The sequence below is a fragment of the Oncorhynchus mykiss genome, chromosome 21 (assembly GCF_057628025.1).
Source record: "Oncorhynchus mykiss isolate SJ-2025 chromosome 21, ASM5762802v1, whole genome shotgun sequence".
Classification (NCBI taxonomy): domain Eukaryota; kingdom Metazoa; phylum Chordata; class Actinopteri; order Salmoniformes; family Salmonidae; genus Oncorhynchus; species Oncorhynchus mykiss.
Genome location: NC_143042.1, coordinates 29822054 through 29843797, shown reverse-complemented (window position 1 = coordinate 29843797; position 21744 = coordinate 29822054). Strand labels below are relative to the sequence as shown.

The window sequence follows — 21744 nt, the reverse complement described above, 5'->3', positions numbered from 1 at the left end:
GATAAGGGGGGGGAGTCAATTTAATCAATTTTATAATAAGGCTGTACCATAACAAAATTTGGGAAAAGTCGAGGGGTCTGAAAAAAAACAACATCCAGTCAGTGGCAGTCGTGTTTGTGAAAACAGCTCATTGATGAGAGAGATCGAAGGAGAATGGCATGAATCATGCAAGCTAACAGGCAGGTCACAAACAGGCAAGTAACGGTGCAGTACAACAGTGGTTTGCAGAACGGCATCTCGGAACGTACAACTCCGTCGGTCCTTGTCATGGATGGACTATTGCAGCAGACGACCACACCGGGTTCCACTTTTATCCGCTAAAAACAAGAAGAAGCTGTTTCAGTGGGTACGCGATCACCAACGCTAGACAATTTAGGAGGCGATGAATCCCGGTTCCTGTTGTGTCATGCTGATGGCAGAGTCAGGATTTGGCGTAAGCAGCATGAGTTCATGGTCCCATCCTGCCTGGTTTTAATGGTACAGGCTGGTGGCGGTGGTGTAATGGTGCGGGGAATGTTTTCCTGGGACATGTTAGGTCCCTTGATACCAATTGAGTAACGTTTGAACTACACTTTGTAGAATCCATGCCATGAAGAATTCAGGCTGTTCTGGAGGCAAATTAATAAATAGGTGTACCTTATAAAGGGCCAATAGAACTTAATAGGGAATAGTGTGCCATTTAGGACGCATGCACACTTATCTGATATAGATTTTCCTGCAGGAATAGTACTTGTCTGTTTGGTTACTCCTCCTATACTCACTTCTTTCTGCCTCTCCCTCCCTTTCACCCTCACTTCGTTTTTTTCTCTGTGCCCGCTGCTGCCCATTTTTCTCCTTTCCTCGCTCGCTCTCTCTCTCTCTTGCGCACTCTCTCTCCAACAGGGTCTCCCGTGTATCCCACCCCCCAGCCCGACCTCCACCAATCATGTCGCCACCCAGTCCGCTCGTGGACCAATCAGAGCTTCGGAGCCCACCTTCACAACATGACCTTAGCCGATGGGAGGCTGCGTGTGCCCCAGGATGGGCGTTACTACATGTACTCTCAGGTAAACACATTTGACATTGAAGTATACTGTATAAGGGCGGCAGGTAGCCTAGCGTTTAGAGCATTGGGCTGGTTAAGGTAGCTTGTTTGAATCCCCAAACCGACAAGGTGACAAATCTGCCGACGTAATCCTTGTGCAAGGCACTTAACTCTAATTTCTCCAAGGTTGCCATTGATAATGGCTGACCCTTGCGTTGACCCCACTCTCCAAGGTTGTCCCAAGGAGAGTTGGGATATGCAAAAACACATTTTCAATTCACACGTGTATTAATACACACAGTGGTATTGGTATTTTTCCTATTTTGTTGCCTTTACAACCTGGAATTAAAATTGATTTTGGGGGGGTTTGTATCATTTTATTTACACAACATGCCTACCACTTTGAAGATGCAAAACATTTTTCTTGTGAAACAAACAAGTAATAAGACACAAAAACTGAACTTGAGCGTGCACAACTATTTATCCCCCCTATTTATGCAGTAATTTTGCTGTAAGTCTCTATAAGCTTGGCAAATCTAGCCACTGGGATTTTTGCCCATTCTTCAAGGCAAAACTGCTCCAGCTCCTTCAAGTTGGATGGGTTCCGCTGGTGTACAGCAATCTTTAAGTCATACCACATATTCTCAATTGGATTGAGGTCTGGGCTTTGACTAGGCCATTCCAAGACATTTAAATGTTACCCCTAAATCCACTCGAGTGTTGCTCTAGCAGTAAGCTTAAGGTCATTGTCCTGCTGGAAGGTGAACCTCAGTCCCAGTCTCAAATCTCTGGAAGACTGAAATAGGTTTCCCTCAAGAATTTCCCTGTATTTAGCACCATTCATCATTCCTTCAATTCTGACCAGTTTCCCAGTCCCTGCCGATGGAACCCCCCCCCCCCCCCCCCCCCCCCAGCATGATGCTGCCACCACCATGCTTCACTGTGGGGATGGGATTCTCTGGGTGATAAAGAGGTGTTGGGTTTGCGCCAGACATAGCGTTTTCCTTGATGGTCAAATAGCTCAATTTTAGTCTCATCTGACCAATGTAACTTCTTCCATATGTTTGGAGAGTCTCCCACATGCCTTTTGGTGAACACCAAATGTGTTTGCTTATTTCTTTCTTTAAACAATGCCTTTTTCTGGCCACTCTTCTGTAAAGCCCAGCTCTGTGGAGTGTATGGCTTAAAATGGTCCTATGGACAGATTCTCCAATCTCCGCTGTGGAGCTTTGCAGTTCCTTTAGGGTTATCTTTGGTCTCTTTGTTGCCTCTCTGATTATGCCCTCCTTGCCTGGTCCATGAGTTTTGGTGGGCGGCCCTCTCTTGGCAGGTTTGTTATGGTGCCATATTCTTTCCATTTTTTAATAATGGATTTAATGGTGCTCCATGGGATATTCAAAGTTTCAGATATTTTCTTATAACACAATCCTGATCTGTATTTCTCCACAACTTTGTCCCTGACATGTTTGGAGAGCTCCTTGGTCTTCATGGTGTCGTTTGCTTCGTGGTGTCCTTTGCTTAGTAGTGTTGCAGACTCTGGGGCCTTTCAGAACAAGCGTATACATACTGAGATCTTGTGACACTTAGATTGCACACAGCTGGACTTTATTTAACTAATTATGTGACTTTTGAAGGTAATTGGTTGCACCAGATCATACTTATGGGTTTGATAGCAAATGGGGTGATTTCACATTCTTTTCACTTCACCAATTGGAGTATTTTGTGTATGTCCATTACATGAAATCCAAATAAAAATCCAGTTAAATTACTGGTTGTATTGCAACAAAGTAGGAAAAACACCAAGGGGGATGAATACTTTTGCAATTGTGGGAACAAGTATGAGACTCAGTTTTTTTTAATATAGTGAGCATCATATGCGATGATAATAAGACATTATTAAGTGGTGATGCATGCTTAAGACAAGTCTTCGACTGCATTATAATCATATCATAATGCATTTTATCACATTGAGTAATATGTATATCTCTCTCCCTCCATCCCAACCCTCATCCCTCCATCCCTAGGTCTACTTCCGTTACCCGTCGCCCAGTGAAGGGGACCAGCCAACAGCCAGTCACCAGCTGGTACAGTGTGTCTACAAGAAGACGTCCTACCTGCGGCCCATCCAGCTGTTGAAGGGCGTAGGCACTAAGTGTTGGGCCCCAGAGGCAGAGTACGCCCTCCACTCTGTCTACCAGGGAGGGCTGTTTGAGCTGAGGGCCGGGGATGAGCTCTTCGTCTCTGTCTCTTCCCCCACCATGGTTCATGCAGAGGAGTCATCAAGTTATTTTGGGGTGTTCCGTTTGGATCTGTAAAGATAGATGGAGGAGAGAGAGAGAAGGGAGACCACTGTCAGAAGAGGGTATGGGGTGGGATGAAAAGGATAGGGTGAGGAACGGAGGCAGCGTGACGACACTGCCAGAGTGAGGAATTAGGGGGTGAAAGGAGGGATTAGAGGAGAGGAGGAGGGAAGGGTGAGGCCCCAAGGACTAACTCCCCCATTCTTTCCAAAGTGAATTGTAAATAGATCTGTAGATTCTACATGTGAAGGAGGGAGTTATGAACCTGAAAACATTGGATGGACACAGAGGATCAAAAGACAGAAGAATGTATTCATTTATAATTCACATCATATAATGTGGAACTGTGGAACTATGGAACCGAACGGTAGCAGAAAAAAAGGGCAAAGAAATGTATGTGATGATGTGATAGCCAAGAGTGGTTCAGTATGCTCGCTGTATCTGTGCCATTTATACATACAGTGCCTTGCGAAAGTATTCGGCCCCCTTGAACTTTGCGACCTTTAGCCACATTTCAGGCTTCAAACATAAAGATATAAAACTGTATTTTTTTGTGAAGAATCAACAACAAGTGGGACACAATCATGAAGTGGAATGACATTTATTGGATATTTCAAACTTTTTTAACAAATCAAAAACTGAAAAATTGGGCGTGCAAAATTATTCAGCCCCTTTACTTTCAGTGCAGCAAACTCTCCAGAAGTTCAGTGAGGATCTCTGAATGATCCAATGTTGACCTAAATGACTAATGATGATAAATACAATCCACCTGTGTGTAATCAAGTCTCCGTATAAATGCACCTACACTGTGATAGTCTCAGAGGTCCGTTATAAGCGCAGAAAGCATCATGAAGAACAAGAAACAAACCAGGCAGGTCCGAGATACTGTTGTGAAGAAGTTTAAAGCCGGATTTGGATACAAAAAGATTTCCCAAGCTTTAAACATCCCAAGGAGCACTGTGCAAGTGATAATATTGAAATGGAAGGAGTATCAGACCACTGCAAATCTACCAAGACCTGGCCGTCCCTCTAAACTTTCAGCTCATACAAGGAGAAGACTGATCAGAGATGCAGCCAAGAGGCCCATGATCACTCTGGATGAACTGCAGAGATCTACAGCTGAGGTGGGAGACTCTGTCCATAGGACAACAATCAGTTGTATATTGCACAAATCTGGCCTTTATGGAAGAGTGGCAAGAAGAAAGCCATTTCTTAAAGATATCCATAAAAAGTGTTGTTTAAAGTTTGCCGAATACTTTCGCAAGGCACTGTACATTACATACTGACTGTATAGAAAGGAGTTGAGCACAGAACTAGAATGAGTTATATTCTAATCATTCTATTTCTGTGAAGTTGACTGTCTGTTCCAAAGGTTCTAACTGGACATTCGGCGGTTTGGGAAATTAGAACAAATACTAATATGTTATATACAAGACCATTTAGAGAAAGAAGAAGAGTGGATTACTTTTGCTCGCTGCATTGTTGAGGACTTTTAAACTTTGGATGTAAGACAGTTTGGAAGAGGACTCTGTTTTGTTGTTGTTTAAACGACATTGGACACTGTTGAACACAGTTATGGATTGAATAAAGGAGAAGAAGAGGAGGATAAGGAACGGGCAGAGGAATGGAACAGACAGTACAAAGAAAGGACAGAGAGAGTGAAAGAGGGGTATACGGCCCTACCAGTCTCTTAAGTAAACTTTGTCTCTCTTGCTATCTCTTTCTTTCTCTCTTACTCTCTCTCTCTCTGAAATCTCTCTTATCTCTCTCTCTGGAATCTCTCTCTCTGGAATCTCTCTGGTCTCCACCTGTCTGTCCAGTGTAACCTGTGGAACAGCATACTGATGCCGGGAAACACATACACACACACACACTGTCAGACCTTCTTTAAGCCCATGCCAGTCAGCAACAATTGGCAGAAAGTAAACAAACACTTTAATCTAAACACAAACCATACACAGTACATCATGGCTCCCTGCCATACAGACACACTTCACTTCTCTCTCTGAGACACACACACACAACGCCTCCCTTTGTCGTCTGGTAATTGTCAGTGCACAAGCGGAGGCTGTGTGTGTGTGTGTGTGTGCGTGTGTGTGTGTGTGTGTGTGTGTGTGTGTGTGTGTGTCTTCAGTGTTCATTGGCTCCGTGGTTGTCTCGGAGGAAAGGTTAAACAAACATACAGTAGGGTTTGTTTGGGGGCGCGCCTGCCAGCTTTGTATTCTTTGTTTTGCAGAGAAACATGCAACACACACAAACACTTTCTCTCTCTCAAAGAGGAACACGGAATACACCCACACACACAGTCAGACACATGAGAGGGACGCCGCGGAACACGAGACACATGCAGAAAAACACACAGTCACACAAGAGGGACTCTGCAGAACACGCAACACATTCAAATGCGTAGACATACACATGATAGGGACTCCGCAGAACATGCAACCCACACGCCCACACTCTCTCTCTCTTACACATACACACGCACACACATAACACACAAAACTGGGTGACGATTAACCACCTCTTCTAAGAATCTGTGGTTGTATCTGTGTTTATAGTGTATGTACAGATGTAGGATCTTAATTTGATCCAGTTTTCTAAAGCAGGAACATAATCCTGCAGCAACAGTAAATGTGAATTATTATAATTATATTATAATTCTTGGACATTTTTGTGGGGGAAATTACAAACTTCAGAAGTCTTTTTAAACCTCAAATACACAACCATTTAGAAATTTCCTGCACTGCAAATTAAGAGTCTCCATCTGTATAGTTCTTATACTGTGTAAACTTGAGGGAGAGGGTGGAGACACCAAGTGAACCATAAATTGTTAGTTTTTTTCACAAGTGTGACAGCCGTCTTTATTTGTTTGGTTGCTGTTTTAATCCTGTCACTTCCAAAAAAAAAATATTTTGATCAAGTTTGCTCACTTGGACCCTCGCTCACACATATAGACACTCCTACTAGTTGCAAAAATATCGTAAGGAGCCCCCAAAAAACACTACACCCCACTAACGGTACCAAGCCATCTGCCAGTTAAGTTAATTCCGATAACTTTCCTAAAATGTTGGAAGATTGCTAGAATTAGAAGGGAATAATCAGGAAACCCGTGAATCCTAACACACTAGGCCATTTAGCAGACACTAGCTGGCACAGCCACAAAGTCATACAACCTTCAATTAAGACACAAAAGCTCATTTTAGTTTTCATGCATTTTTACAATCTAGCCAATTTTGACTTTCCAGCTGGCCTAAGGGGAAATCACTCAGTTCTGCCTCCAGGACAAGACTCATGTCAACCTGGTACATTTTCCTATTAGTGACTCCAAATGGGTATAAAACCCATGACCCTGGTATCGTCAATGTTTTACCAACTGTGCCACACAGGACCCCAACATGTATTTTTTTGAAAACCTGAGAATTTGGGAAAATAACTAATTTTGCAACCGTAAACAAGACAGAGTATGTTATAGATACATTGTTCCCCAGCATGTTCCTCTTTGGGTTGATATATCATCGTTGTTCTGTTTCATACAGTGTAGTACAACACACACCCAAGGTTTCCCAACACACAATCTGACAACAGTTATGAACATGGACCTATAGGCTTAGATACAACACACACACACACACACACACACACACACACACACACACACACACATTGGAGCTGTACGTCTATTACATACATATTCAGTCCAGCAAATACAATTTATTTACTTTGTAGCATGTTGGTTATGTGAATATGCAATTATTGTGTGTTACAGAACAGCGGTTCCCAAACTTTTTATAGTCCCGTACCCCTTCAAACATTCAACCTCCAGCTGCATACCAGGGTCAGCGCACTGTTTTTTGCCTGCCACACACACACTATGTGATACATTTATTAAACATAAGAATGAGTGTGAGTTTTTGTCACAACCTGGCTCGTGGGAAGTGACAAAGAGCTCTTTTTAGGAACAGGGCACAAATAATCATATAATAATAATCAATCATGTTGCTCTTTACCTATAAAATCTTATTTGTTCATTGAAAATTGTGAATAACTCACAACAGGTTAATGAGAAGGGTGTGCTTGAAAGGATGCACATAACTCTGCAATATTGGGTTCTATTGAAGATAACTAAATACAGGTGTAGAACATTTTCATGCTAGTGAGGGAATCCACTCTCACATAGGTACGTGGTTGCAAAGGGTATCAGTGTCTTAACAGCGCGATTTCAAAAGGCAGGATACTCTGAGTGCAGCCCAATCCAGAAATAGGTGGCTTCATTGGCTTCTGATTAAATTCAATTTTCACAGAACCGCTTGTTGCAATTTTGATGAGGCTCTTTTGTTCAGATATCGGTAAGTGGACTGGAGGCAGGACATGAAAGGGATAACGAATCCAGTTGTTTCTGTCATCCGTTTTGAGAAAGTTCCTGCATAATTGCACACCCAATTCACTCAGCTGCTTCGCTGTATCACATTTGACATTGTCCATAAGCGTGTGTTCACACAAAAAAATCATACAATGATGGAAAGTCCTGTGTGTTGTCCTTAATAAAGACAGAGAAAAGCTCCAACTTCTTAATCATAGCCTCAATTTTGTCCTGCACATTGAATATAGTTGGCAAGAAAAAACATCACCAAGATAGGCTAGTCATGTGAGAAACTCATCATCATGCAAGCGGTCAGACAAGTGAAAATTATGGTCAGTTAGGAAAACTTTAAGCTCATCTCTCAATTAAAAAAACGTGTCAATACTTTGCCCCTTGATAACCAGCGCACTTCTGTATGTTGTAAAAGCGTTACATGGTCGCTGCCCATATCATTGCATAGTGCAGAAAATACATGAGAGTTCAGGGGCCTTGCTTTAACAAAGTTAACCATTTTCACCGTAGTGTCCAAAACTATTTTTTTAAGCTGTCATGCATTCCCTTGGCAACAAGAGCCTCTTGGTGGATGCTGCAGTGTACCCAAGTGGTGTCGGGAGCAACTGCTTGCACGCGCGTTACCAGTCCACTATGTCTCCCTGTCATGGCTTTTGCACCATCAGTACAGATACCAACATGAGCAGCAGCTACATACTTTTTTCCACCGTTAGTGGAATTCCCGCGAGAGAGTTAATGTAATTGGATGTTAATTATTTGACTAAGCTACCTGTATTTTACATTGTTGTTTTCGCTGAACACTAGGTGGTTTAATTTTATTTTTGGCAGTGACACGTGGCTACTCATCATGCGAGGGAAAAAAAACTCACCAAAATGTATAGCCCCCGTTGGAAAATCTAAATGGACTGTTTGAAAATGTGAAGAAGAAAGAAATGGGGTCGGGGGGTAATCGTTCCCAGTTTGGGAATACCCGTTATAGAAGATTTACACCTTGGGTCTTGTGTGTGTTTTTATATGTAAATATGGCTTTGAAAGCCTGAATTGACACACTATAATCATAAATGTAATCACTACCAAATACTATGTTGGTTACTTTCAAAGTCTCTCCCTGTCCTTGAAAAAGATACTGTGTGCATTGTAACAGTTCAGTTGTAAAATTACAGGTTGTTTTTTTTTTCATGGGAATATGGTTCGGTGAACTCTAGGTGTGCATGCGTGTACGCATGGGTGTTGAGAGAGAGGTGTAGCAGCTGCACGTGTAAGGGACGGGTGTGAAATGTGATAAAGACAGATCTTATTCTACATAGCTATACTGCGCTCTCTGTGTCAATCTCTCTCTCTCCCTCTCTCTTTGGTCTGTGTGTATAAGAGAAACAGAGAGAGGAGAAACCGTAATAAAACCAAAGGGCACATTCTCAGAACAAAAGGTGTATCGTTTAAAAAAAAAAAAGTTTTTACATGCTATAACCACACGTTCTCTCCTAGGCTGTGTCCCGAATCGCACTCTATTCCCTACGTGTGCAACTTCTGACCAGGCCACTATTGGCTGAATAGAAAATTGTGTGCCATTTGGGAAACTGTACTTTCCTACACTCCTTTTACAAATGTTTTTCTGTTTTAATCTCGTTTGATAATGATAGGCCACTTATGGAACGTATGTACATGTATACAATGTATTCTGATGTTCCTTTGACTAGGATGTTAAATGTGTGTTAAATAAAGTGCTGAATACTGTAATGGATTGGATTACTTATTACCAGAGTGGTATACTACAAAACCGGATCAATTAGTTGAGACTAGATTCTATCAGATCCACGCTTGCTCACAGCCGCATAGTGGTTGTTTTGGTGGTGTCGGAGGTGGAACTCTGTTAGAGGTGTCAAATCCACAAGCAGCTCCTTGTGTTACCTTATCGGTAGCGATTGGATGCAATGACACACTTTCGATCGCCGTTTTGAACTTCTAATGCAGTAGCAGTCATATGGAAGGGAGTGGTTTGTGACACACACGAGCAGACGCTCACCTATTTGTCTGCTCATACCGCAGTTACACCTTCAAACAGGGGTTAACGATCTCTGCACCAAGTCATGAACCAACAGGACCCTGAACAGCTTCTACCCCCAAGCCTTAAGACTGCTAAAGACACTGAACAAAAATCTAAACGGAAAACATGCAACAATTTCAAAGATTTTAATGAGTTACAGTTCAAATAAGGAGAAGTCAAGTACATGATCTTAGGGGTCTTAGGCGCATTGGCAAACACAAAGGAAGTAATTAAATGCATGTACCCCTAATTGCACCCAATACATCTGTTTATCCTACAGCTATTGTAAGCAGTAATCATGAGCCTATAAACCAGAGTTACACTGTTAGTGGCGTGCACAAGTAGGAAGACCACTGTATGCAGCTCACCCTGCACTATCAGCTCCAATGATGTAAATTACATGAGTAGGTCTACCTCTGATAAGCTTCCCAGTAAAGCATTAAAAACAATCAAGCAACCCAGAAAAGTGCTAAAAATAGCCCATATTAACATATGTAGCCTAAGTAACAAGGTCCATGAAGTCAATAACTTGCTTGTAACAGATGACATTCATATTCTGACTATCTCTGAAACTCACTCAGATAATACCTTTGATCATACAGTGGTAGCAATACATGGTTATAACATTTACCAAAAGACAGAAATGCCAACGTCTATATTCAGAACCACATTCCTACTGTGAAGCATGGGGGTGGAAACATCATGCTTTGGGGCTGTTTTTCTGCAAAGGGACCAGGATGATTGATCCGTGTAAAGGAAAGAATGAATGGGGCCATGTATCGTGAGATTTTGAGTGAAAACCTCCTTCCATCAGCAAGGGCATTGAAGATGAAACATGGCTGGGTCTTTCAGCATGACAATGATCCCAAACACACCGCCCGGGCAACGGAGTGGCTTCGTAAGAAGCATTTCAAGATCCTGGAGTGGCCTAGCCAGTCTCCAGATCTCAATCCCATAGAAAATCTTTGGAGGGAGTTGAAAGTCCGTGTTGCCCAGCAACAGCTCCAAAACATCACTGCTCTAGAGGAGATCTGCATGGAGGAATGGGCCAAAATACCAGCAACAAGTGTGTGAAAACCTTGTGAAGACTTACAGAAAACGTTTGACCTCTGTCATTGCCAACAAAGGGTATATAACAAAGTATTGAGATAAACTTTTGTTATTGACCAAATACTTATTTTCCACCATAATTTGCAAATAAATTCATTAAAAATCCTACAATGTGATTTTCTGGAGAAAAAAAATCTAATTTTGTCTGTCATAGTTGAAGTGTACCTATGATGAAAATTACAGGCCTCTCTCATCTTTTTAAGTGGGAGAACTTGCACAATTGGTGGCTGACTAAATACTTTTTTGCCCCACTGTACCTATCTTTCTGATTTGGTCCTGCCGTACATACCTACATGTATGCTATGGTCACAAGACGCAAGTCTCCTTACCATCCCTAGAATTTCTAAGCAAACAGTTGGAGGCAGGGCTTTCTCCTATAGAGCTCAATTTTTATGGAATGGTCTGCCTATCCATGTGAGAGACGCAGACTCGGTCTCAACCTTTGTCTTTATTGAAGACTCATCTCTTCAGTAGGTCCTATGATTGAGTGTAGTCTGGCCCAGGAGTGTGAAGGTGAACGGAAAGGCACTGGAGCAACGACTGCCCTTGCTGTCTCTGCCTGGCCGGTTCCCCTCTCTCCACTGGGATACTCTGCCTCTAACCCTATTACAGGGCTGAGTCACTGGCTTACTGGTGCTCTTCCATGCCGTCCCTGGGAGGGGTGCGTCACTTGAGTGGGTTGAGTCACTGACGTGATCTTCCTGTCCGGGTTGGCGCCCCCCCTTGTGGGTTGTGCCGTGGCGGAGATCTTTGTGGGCTATACTCGGGCTTGTCTCAGGATGGTAAGTTGGTGGTTGAAGATATCGGACGGAGCCACAGTGCCTCCCAACCCCTCCTGTCTCAGCCTCCAGTATTTATGCTGCAGTAGTTTTTGTCGGGGGGCTAGGGTCAGTCTGTTATATCTGGAGTATTTCTCCTGTCTTATCTGGTGTCCTGTGTGAATGTAAGTATGCTCTCTCTAATTCTCTCTATCTTTCTCTCTCTCGGAGGACCTGAGACCTAGGACCTAGGACCATGCTTCAGGACTACCTGGCCTGATGACGCCTTGCTGTCCCCAGTCCACCTGGCTGTGCTACTGCTCCAGTTTCAACTGTTCTGCCTGTGGCTATGGAACCCTGACCTGTTCCCTAGACGTGCAACCTGTCCCAGACCTGCTGTTTTCAACTCTCTAGAGACAGCAGGAATGAATGATGAATCTAATCTGAATGATTAGCTATGAAAAGCCAGCTGACATTTACTCCGGAGGTGCTGACCTGTTGCACCCTCAACAACCACTGTGATTATTATTATATGATCCTGCCTGTCATCTATGAACATTTGAAAATCTTGGCCATGTTCTGTTATAATCTCCACCCAGCACAGCCAGAAGAGGACTGGCCACCCCTCATAGCCTGGTTCTTCTCTAGGTTTCATCCTAGGTTCTGGCCTTTCTAGGGAGTTTTTCCTAGCCACCTGTGCTTCTACACCTGCATTGCTTGCTGTTTGGGAGATTAAGCTGGGTTTCTGTACAGCACTTTGTGACATCAGCTGACGTAAGAAGGGCTTTATAAATACATTTGATTGATTGATTGATTGATTGAAATCAGATCAGTGGTCATATCAATTCAGTGGTTACTTCAATAAAGGGAGGAAGGATGTGTTTGTTTTGGAACAAGACCAATTTAGTCTTCCTAAATGCCACAGATTCTCACCATTCGGTGGGGAAGCACACATTGGATGTTTTAGTTGGTTGCACTTTTCCTGAAATGATGTGAACAAAATTGAGAACGGAAAGATATAGAAGCAAATGCCTGGTGACGCCAATCCAGTGATCTCGGCCGTCCCACTGTGGTCAACCGGTCAGAGTCATGCCTACAGGCAAAACTGTTGGAGAATATTCTGTCCAAGGCTCTAACCACTGACCTCTCGCTTCTATAGTAAACATCTCATCATATAAATCATATCAATACCACATGAAAAATGACAGCGGGAATAATAACGATTTGTGATGTATTAATGTATCTGACACACACACACACACACACACACACACACACACACACACACACACACACACACACACACACACACACACACACACACACACACACACACACACAGGTTCTTCTCAACTCCAGGTTTCTAACCTCAAGGGTCAAACAAAGAGTTGTGAATGGATTACTGGTTCACCAATCAGAACCTCAATAGGCTCAGCAACAGTAGCAAGGGGTAATGTGTAATGAACGTTTTTTGGGGGGAGAGCGCTTCTTTGGGACCATCAGGCGACGTCTTAAAAACGTCTTTAGGGAGGTCCCCGGAGCAAGCCGGGAACTAGACCGAAACCTCCAGGGGACCATGACAGAATGTCCTATGTTTAAAAACGTCTTTGGACACAGGAATGTTCTTGCAACATTCCAATGAAACTTGTCTAGAACAATATCTTATATTCGGAGAACATAGCAACCATTTTCTGTGAATGTTTGGTGTGACATTGATGAAATATTAGCCTAACCCTCAGAAACCTGGACACACAAATGTTCTCGCAACGTCTCATGGAACGTGTCCAGAAGTTAATATAGGATATTCTGAGAACATGGTAACCACATTCTGAGTAAGTTGTGTTTGACATGAAGGAAATGTTTCTAACTCTAACACCAAAACGTGCTAAATAGGTTCTCAGAAGATTTCTGCTAACATGGAATGTTCCCATAAATAACAGAAAACGGGACCCTCAAAGATCAGTGTAACATTACAGGTAACATTACAAAAACATTTTATTTTCCTAGAATTGTTAGCTGGGTTTACCAGTCTTTTTCTACCAATTCTCATCAGTCAAAGGCGTGAAGTCAAAATGAGGGCCAGTGTGCTGTCAATTATGTTGTCTAAGCCCTTCCAGTCCTTCACAGGTTCAAATGTTGTTTTCTTTTAAAAAGGCCTTTGAGCAACCTCACCCATTTGATTGAGATGGGAGAAATTACGTTGGGACTATTCAATTGGTTCCATTGCTGCCTGCCATAATACAAATGGTGTTCTGGCTGTTCCCATGCCTGACCAAATGCATGAAAGTGTGTACCTCATGTATGTGTGGCTAAGGCTATGTACTCTTATGTATAAAATAATCTTCTCCCCTTAGAACTGTGATGTGTAAAGCCCAATGTCCATATGATTCCATGATCTATGCAGCAGTTACAGGCGGGGTGCATTTAGGGACACATCCACAGTTGCTCTGCAACCAACGATATTATAAATAGTATTCTGTCTATTTTCATGGCTGCATTAGATGTATTGTATGTATCAAACCAGTATCAAACCTTTTGTCTGCTTTGAACTCAAGTGTGTGCGTGGCATGCAGTATGTATCGTATCATTTGTCCGCTTTGAACTTGTGGAGATCCGACTATCATCCGGTTTGGCTGCTGGTCTGTATTTGTTTTAGTACAAAAGCAGAAACAGATACAAACGGCAGGATAGCTCACATAACAAGTCCAATGTTAAGATATCAACTTTATTTAAACCAGGATGTCCTATTGATGTGGACAATCTGCCTTTCAGGGTTGACCTAGTAGAGGCTGGCACGCAAGGCTGCCCGGGGTAGACGGTTTTCCACTGGTGAAGCCAGCTACACCACATTGTAATTGCCACCCCAACTTTGGTTTTGTTCTCAGCTTCTTGGTTTTGCTTTATTTCACTGGGTTCAAACCACTTCTGTTACACTGGCGCAGTATGGAGAGCAGAGAGGGAAGCCAAATAAATGACTTCAGTCCTATACTGTAGTAGAGGAGAGAGGGAAGAAGGGAGGTGGAGAGAGGGAAACCATGTATTAGAGTACTGACCCTGGCCTGTATAGACTGGTCCTAATAGTCGTAGTTAGAGGGAGAGAGGATTCCACCCTGGCCTTGTGACTCGAATGACACACATGCCTATCGGTCACTCAGTCAGTGTTTGTGAATCCAATGTGCTGAAGGAATTTGTGTAATTTGAGTCTGTGTGCGCCCACACCTTTGCCTCATAACTGTGGGACATTTGATGGATGGAATGGATACAATTTTATCTCGATTGCTAAGACACTTTTAATGAAACTGGAGTCGACTTGATCTCCATCATAACCTAATGAGCACGACAGCATTATTTTTTTTGCAAAACTAAGTAATTTCTCATTGCTCTCACACACAATGAAAATGCTAAGAATTTTTATTTTGCAAAACAGTAAACGCAACTCTCTACAAAATACAGGGTTGGGTAGGTCACTTTCTAAAAGTAATCCGTTACTGTTATTAGCTCCCTGTCAAAAATTGTAATCAGTAACATAATTTTTGGAATACCCAAACTCAGTAATGTAATCTGATTACGTTCAGTTGGTATTAGATTACTTTCCCCCTAAGATGCATTAGAAGACAAAAATGTGTTACCAATTGAACAACATCTATTGGAGGATAAATCAATGTTTAAGTTTTCATAGCTGGCTTTCTACTGCATATAATAAATAATACGATTAAATTATATCACAGGTTTCATTGGGAATCCAGATTTCTAAGGGATTGCTTGCAGTTCCTACCGCTTCCACTGGAAGTCACTAGTCTTTAGAAATTGGTTGAGGTTATTCCTTTGTGTAATGAAGAAGTACGGCCATCTTGAACGATTGTCACTTCATGTGTACTGTTTGATAGAGGAGCAAGACCAGAAGAATGCTTGTTTTGTTTTCTTCCTGTATTGAACACAGATCATCCCGTCTTCAATTTTATCGATTATTTACTTTAACAAATACCTAAAGTTGTATTACAAAAGTAGTTTGAAATGTTTTGGCAAAGTTTACAGGTACCTTTTGAGATATTTTGTCGTCATGTTGCGCAAGTTGGAACCAGTGTTTTTCTCTATCAAATGCGCCAAATAAATGGACATTTTGGATATATATGGATGAATTAATCGAACAAAAGGACCATTTGTGATGTTTATGGGACATATTGGAGTGCCAATAGAAGAAGCTCGTCAAAGGTAAGGCATGAGGTTTTTTTTATGCGTTTTGTGTCGCGCCTGCAGGGTTGAAATGTTTTCTCTCTTTTGTTTACTATGGTGCTATGCTCAGATAATAGCATTGTTTGCTTTTGCCGAAAAGCCTTTTTGAAATCTGACATGTTGGCTGGATTCACAACACGTGTAGCTTTAATTTGGTATCTTACATGTGTAATTTCATGAAAGTTAGATTTTTATAGGAATTTATTTGAATTTGGCGCTCTGCACTTTCTCTGGCTTTTGACCAGAGGGGTTAAAGAGATGGGTGGGGCTAATGGCTTAAGAGGGTTTGAACGATGCTGAATGGGTGTAAACAAAGAGCTCTCCAGTAGGTGTTCCAAAACATTCAAGGGCCGATTTCTCAAAAGTGGAGTTACAAGTTCATCAACTTTCAAAGCACAATTACTTTCCCATTTTGTGTGTGTAGGGTACGATATACAATTTTCTAGCTCTGCGTCTCTACTTTTACACAATTTCAAATTTTGCTACATAAGACCGAATCGAGCCAGTTGGTCACACATGCGTTATTATCAAGAGCAAACAACTTTTGGATGTAAACACCTGCAAGTGATGCTCCAGAACTTTTGTATAATTTCATCCAGTAGTTTTGAAAGTGGGTCTCACATGCCAAAACGGGTCCTTTTTTTGTGTATACTACTTCATCCGATTGTGTACTACGTCATCCATTCCGAATGATGTGTTAGTCCTGCAAAAAAAAATCATTGCGTGCGTGTGTGTGTGCGTGCGTGCGTGCATGTAAGCATGCTTGCGCATGTGGTCCTCTTGGATGGGGCCAAATAGAGTTCCCCAGCAGTGTTTAGATCAGTTCTAAAATATGACCAAGTTCTAGAACTTACAGCCAAGTGGTTTAGGTAAATTATTCGTATTGTTCTGTATAACGCTTAACTCCAACTGGCCATTAGGAGTTCTTACTTCTGATCGACGTTTAGATAATTACAATTAGTAAACAATTATATGATCCACAGAGTTCAATCAAGGCATGTCAATTACATAATTTAATTTCTATGCCCACACGCGTGATATGATTGAGGTGACCAGTGGGTCTTGTTTGACTAACCGTTATCTTTTCCCTGCTCCCTCGTTTATTATTTTCTAAGGAGTGTGAACAAGGACTAATCCCTCTTTTAATCTCCCTTTTTTTCCAACACCTCCCATCCTGCCACACACCTCTCTCTCTCTCTCTCTTTCTCTCACATACACACTTTTTCAAATCTACAACATTGACATTCTCTCCAGTGTTATTAGTCTATAGAGTTCTCTGTTGTTCTAAGGGTCAGTCAGGAAATTGGCTTTCTAAGACTGGAGCCCACACCCCTCCACCCTGACTGTGGCTAGGTCTAGGAAACAAACCAACAACATCCTGGATAGACCAACTGGGGCCAGACAACTGTGTGTGTGGCTCAGACAGAGAGACAGAGAGACAGAGACACACACACACGCCTCGCAGAACAATACGAGTGCAACGAGCACATTGCCCAGACTTAGAGGAATTTGGACTCTTCTATAATTCTGGGAGGGACACAGAATTTTGGAATAACTCATAGGGCATGAAAACAATGCAACATTCCACATTCAGAATGAAAAATCATTAAACTTCTGATAAGGTTCTTAGGAAGTATGGAGGTGCTCATTGTAAGTACAGTCTCAGTGATCCGTCTCAGTGATAAGGCTTTTAAACCCCAGCCAAGCACACAAAGGTTGGCAGTAGCAGAGGAAGTGGCCCCTACAGGGAGAGAAGGAAAAAAACTGTCCAGTGCTCCACTCAAAACCTGACCAAACCCTTTTTCTTATTGCACTTCCAGTTCCAAGAAGAGTGAGAGAGAGGAGTCAAGCAGCTCGACAGGACAGGCAGCATTGTGAAATCATCTTTGAATGTTTTGTCGCTTTGGAAGGAAGAGGAAGAGAGAGAAGGACAGTGGGGACAGTACAGAAGAGAGAGAGTTGTCTGAGGACAGAGACTGAGAGAACAAAAATAATAGAGGATAGGATGGGTGGATGGATGGAGGAATGGGTGAGTGTGAGATTTAGTGTCCAAGAACAGTGAACATGAGAATCACATTAAGATGGAGAGAGAAATGGGTGGACAAGTACCGCATGAGAATCACAGCAGGTGCCAAAACAATCTCTTTATATCATGATGTGATGATGAGGAAGATGGGGGAATAAACAGATTGAATGGGTGGATAGAGGGATGACGATAAAAAGGAGTGACCAGGGCTTGCGTCCCAAATAGCAGCCTATTCGCTACATGCTGCACTACTTCCCTTTGGGTCCTGGTCAAAAGTAGAGCACTATATAGGGAATATGGTGCCATTTGGGAGACATACCAAGATGGAAGTGAGCATGTGAGAGGAATGGGTGGATAAACTGATGATTGACGGCAACAATGCCATAATAAAAAGAACAGTGAATATATGAAAGATGTGATTTAAATGGTCTTTCCTACAAGAACATAAGGATACAATTATGAGATAATCCGATAACATTGATGATTATAAACACAAGGCATCCCAAGAACTCATCGACACACACACACACACACACACACACACACACACACACACACACACACACACACACACACACACACACACACACACACACACACACACACACACACACACACACACACACACACACACACACACACACACACACACACACACACACACACACACACACACACACACACACACACACACACACACACACACACACACACACACACACACACACACACACACACACACACACACACACACACACACACACACACACACACACACACACACCGTTTTGTGAGACCCCTACCTTACAACAGGATCTTCAGTACAGCAATACAGTGTATGTGCACGAGTAACCCTTAGTCGTTGGATCAAAGAACAACACTACAGTTTGCTGGGTTCCATTTCATTACAATTCGATTCAGAATTAATTCCCATTTTATTCACAATTCAAAAAAGAGAAAAAGAGAAGAGAAAAGACCACAAGATTCCTGACAAGGTTAAACCGACAACTTGACTAATTTAAACTGACCATGTTAAATTAGCAGCTTGACAAACAATTTAAACTGACAAGGTTAAACTGACAACTTGACTAACTTAAAGATGGGTGTGTGTGAACTTCCTTAATGTTAAATCTTTCAACTCAGAAACTGTTCCATATTGGCAAACTATCACTTTTTGTAAAATATTCCCACACCTAAGGACACATAAGCGCAGACTCAAACACACGCACACGTGTGTGTCCCTGTGTGTGTCTTCCAACAAGTAGGTGTTTGAGGAATGTGTGAATCTGAGCAGGTCAGTAACCTGATCACCATGTGAAGTCTCTTTGTCCCTTTAGCTCTCTAGCGTTCTGTTGTAGCTGTGGGAGTCACCTGTACTTAACTGCATTGTATTCAAATAACCGGACAGTTTGTCAGTGTGTGTGTTGTCATCCTTTTCCCACGCCTGTTGCGTATCAAATTGACGAAGGCAACAAGGTTGTCATGGAAACATACCTATGCAGTAATGGGGACAATTTTAGGAGGAATACTAAACTGATGTTTCCCTTTTGTGTTCTAGCTTTACTTCAGCACACACACACTTAGACACAGACATACACACACACTTTGACACGCAGTTCGTACACACACACACTTCTTGCTTGTTAATGATACCTTCTCACAGAGATTATGACCATAGACATCTGTATAAAAGATTCCTGAAGGCACAGATTGGTGTTTACATCTCTCTCTCTCTCTCTCAATTCAATTCAATTCAATTCAAGGGCTTTATTGGCATGGGAAACATGTGTTAACATTGCCAAAGCAAGTGAGGTAGATAATATATAAAGTGAATATATAAAGTGAAATAAACAATAAAAATGTACAGTAAATATTACACATACAGAAGTTTCAAAACAATAAAGACATTACAATTGTCATATTATTAACATACAGTGTTTTAACAATGTACAAATGGTTAAAGGACACAAGATAAAATAAATAAGCATAAATATGGGTTGTATTTACAATGGTGTTTGTTCTTCACTGGTTGCCCTTTTCTCGTGGCAACAGGTCACAAATCTTGCTGCTGCTCTCTCTCTCTCTCTCTCTCTCTCTCTCTCTCTCTCTCTCTGTGTGTGTGTGTGTGTGCGCGATATTGCAGCTCTCGCAGTCTGTTCAATATGTCTCGGAGTAGTTCCCAGGCAGCCAGAGAGTCTTTGTTGTGTGTTTTAGTGTGCGCAAGTGTCTGAATCCTATTTTCCCAACCTATCCCTTCCCTGAGGGAAGAGGAAGCCAGAACAGAAGAACCAGGGCAGGGGGGCTCCCAAGCATCCATCAGCCCAGGGTGGAGTGCTCTGTCTGGGCATGTCTTCTGACGGGGAAAGGTGGAGGCTGGAGCTAGCTTGGGGCTCCATACTATGTTTCTAACTGTGGCTAGTATCAGTAAGACTTAAGTCAGCACTTTCCCACCACCTCTCCTCACCCTTCTTATCCCTACTTCTCTCTTTCCCCTCCTTTTCCCATCCCGTCTGTGTCAGTGGTATCAAAGCATCATACATATTCCTTCATGATTTGCCATTATGACATCTTCTGTCTGTAGCCACGTATTTTTCAACACTCTCTCCTTCCCTCCCTTGAGAGTACCAACTTTTATTAGGGAAGCAAGACAGTCTTCATGTGTCTTCGCTCCTATGGGGATGGTGTCCTCTTTCCATTTCCATGGGGCAGTGGATTAAAGGAGAGATGCCGGGATGCAAGGAGACAGAGGAAAGAAGGTGTCCAAAAGGGCAGGTGTCCTCTTCCCAGTCCCATAGAGAAGTGCATGAGGGATGGAAGGAGGAGGGGAGCTCCTATGAAATGAGACATATGAAATGAGTAAAGCAATATGTAAACATTATTAAAGTGACTAGTGTTCCATTATTAAAGTGACCAGTGATTCCATGTCCATTTACATAGGGCAGCAGAATCTAAGGTGCAGGGTTGAGTAACCGGGCGGAAGCCAGCTAGTGATGGCTATAAAACAGTCTGATGGCCTTGAGATTGAAGCTGTTTCTCCGTCTCTCGGTCCCATCTTTGATGCACCTGTACTGACCTCACTTTCTGGATAATAGCGGGGTGAACAGGCCATGGCTCGGGTGGTTGATGTCCTCTTGTGTTTGAAGAGGCGCTGTTGTTTTCACCTTCTCTTGTCGATGTGGATAGGGGTGTGCTCCCTCTGCTGTTTCCTGAACTCCACGATCAGCCCCTTCATTTTGTTGACGTTGAGGGAGAGGTTATTTTCCTGGCACCACTCCACCAGGGCTCTCACCTCCTCCCTGTAGGCTGTCTCATCATTGTTGGTAATCAGGGCTTCTACTGTTGTGTCACCTGCAAACTTGATGATTGAGTTGGAGGCGTGCACACTTGGGTTCCCTGTGTTGAAGTGGAGGTGTTGTTTCCTACCATTCACCACCTGGGGGGCGGCCTGTCAGGAAGTCCAAGACCCAGTAACATAGGGTGAGGTTCAGACCCAGGGCCCTGAGTTTAATGATGAGCTTGAAGGGTGCTATGGTGTTGGAGGCTGAGCTATAGTCAAAGAACAGCGTTCTTACATACAGTGGCTTCAGAAAGTACTTTTTGTTACATTAGTCTTGTTCTAAAATGTATTACATAAAAAATCAATCTACACACAATACCCCACAATGACAAAGCAAAAACAGGTATTAGAAATTTAAAGAAATGTATTTAAAATAAAAAAACAGAAAACAGAAATGCCCTTCGCTATGAGACTCGAAATTGAGCTCAGGTTCATCCTGTTTCCATTGATCATCATTGTTTCTACAACTTGATTGGAGTACACCTGTGGTAAATTCAATTGATTGGACATGATTTGGAAGGTACACACCTGTCTATA

General features: G+C 42.5%; 1 protein-coding gene across 1 annotated transcript in view; it reads left to right on the top strand.

The window, feature by feature from the left end:
• Window positions 1-6168, top strand: part of LOC110500333 (tumor necrosis factor ligand superfamily member 10) — an 87430-nt gene extending 81262 nt beyond the window's left edge. The window contains exons 5-6 of the mRNA XM_021577646.3: window positions 883-1046; window positions 3049-6168. Of these exons, the coding sequence (XP_021433321.2) occupies window positions 883-1046; window positions 3049-3339 (455 nt within the window). The 3' untranslated portion in view covers window positions 3340-6168. The remainder of the gene's footprint in view (window positions 1-882; window positions 1047-3048) is intronic.
• Window positions 6169-21744: the final 15576 nt, after the last annotated feature.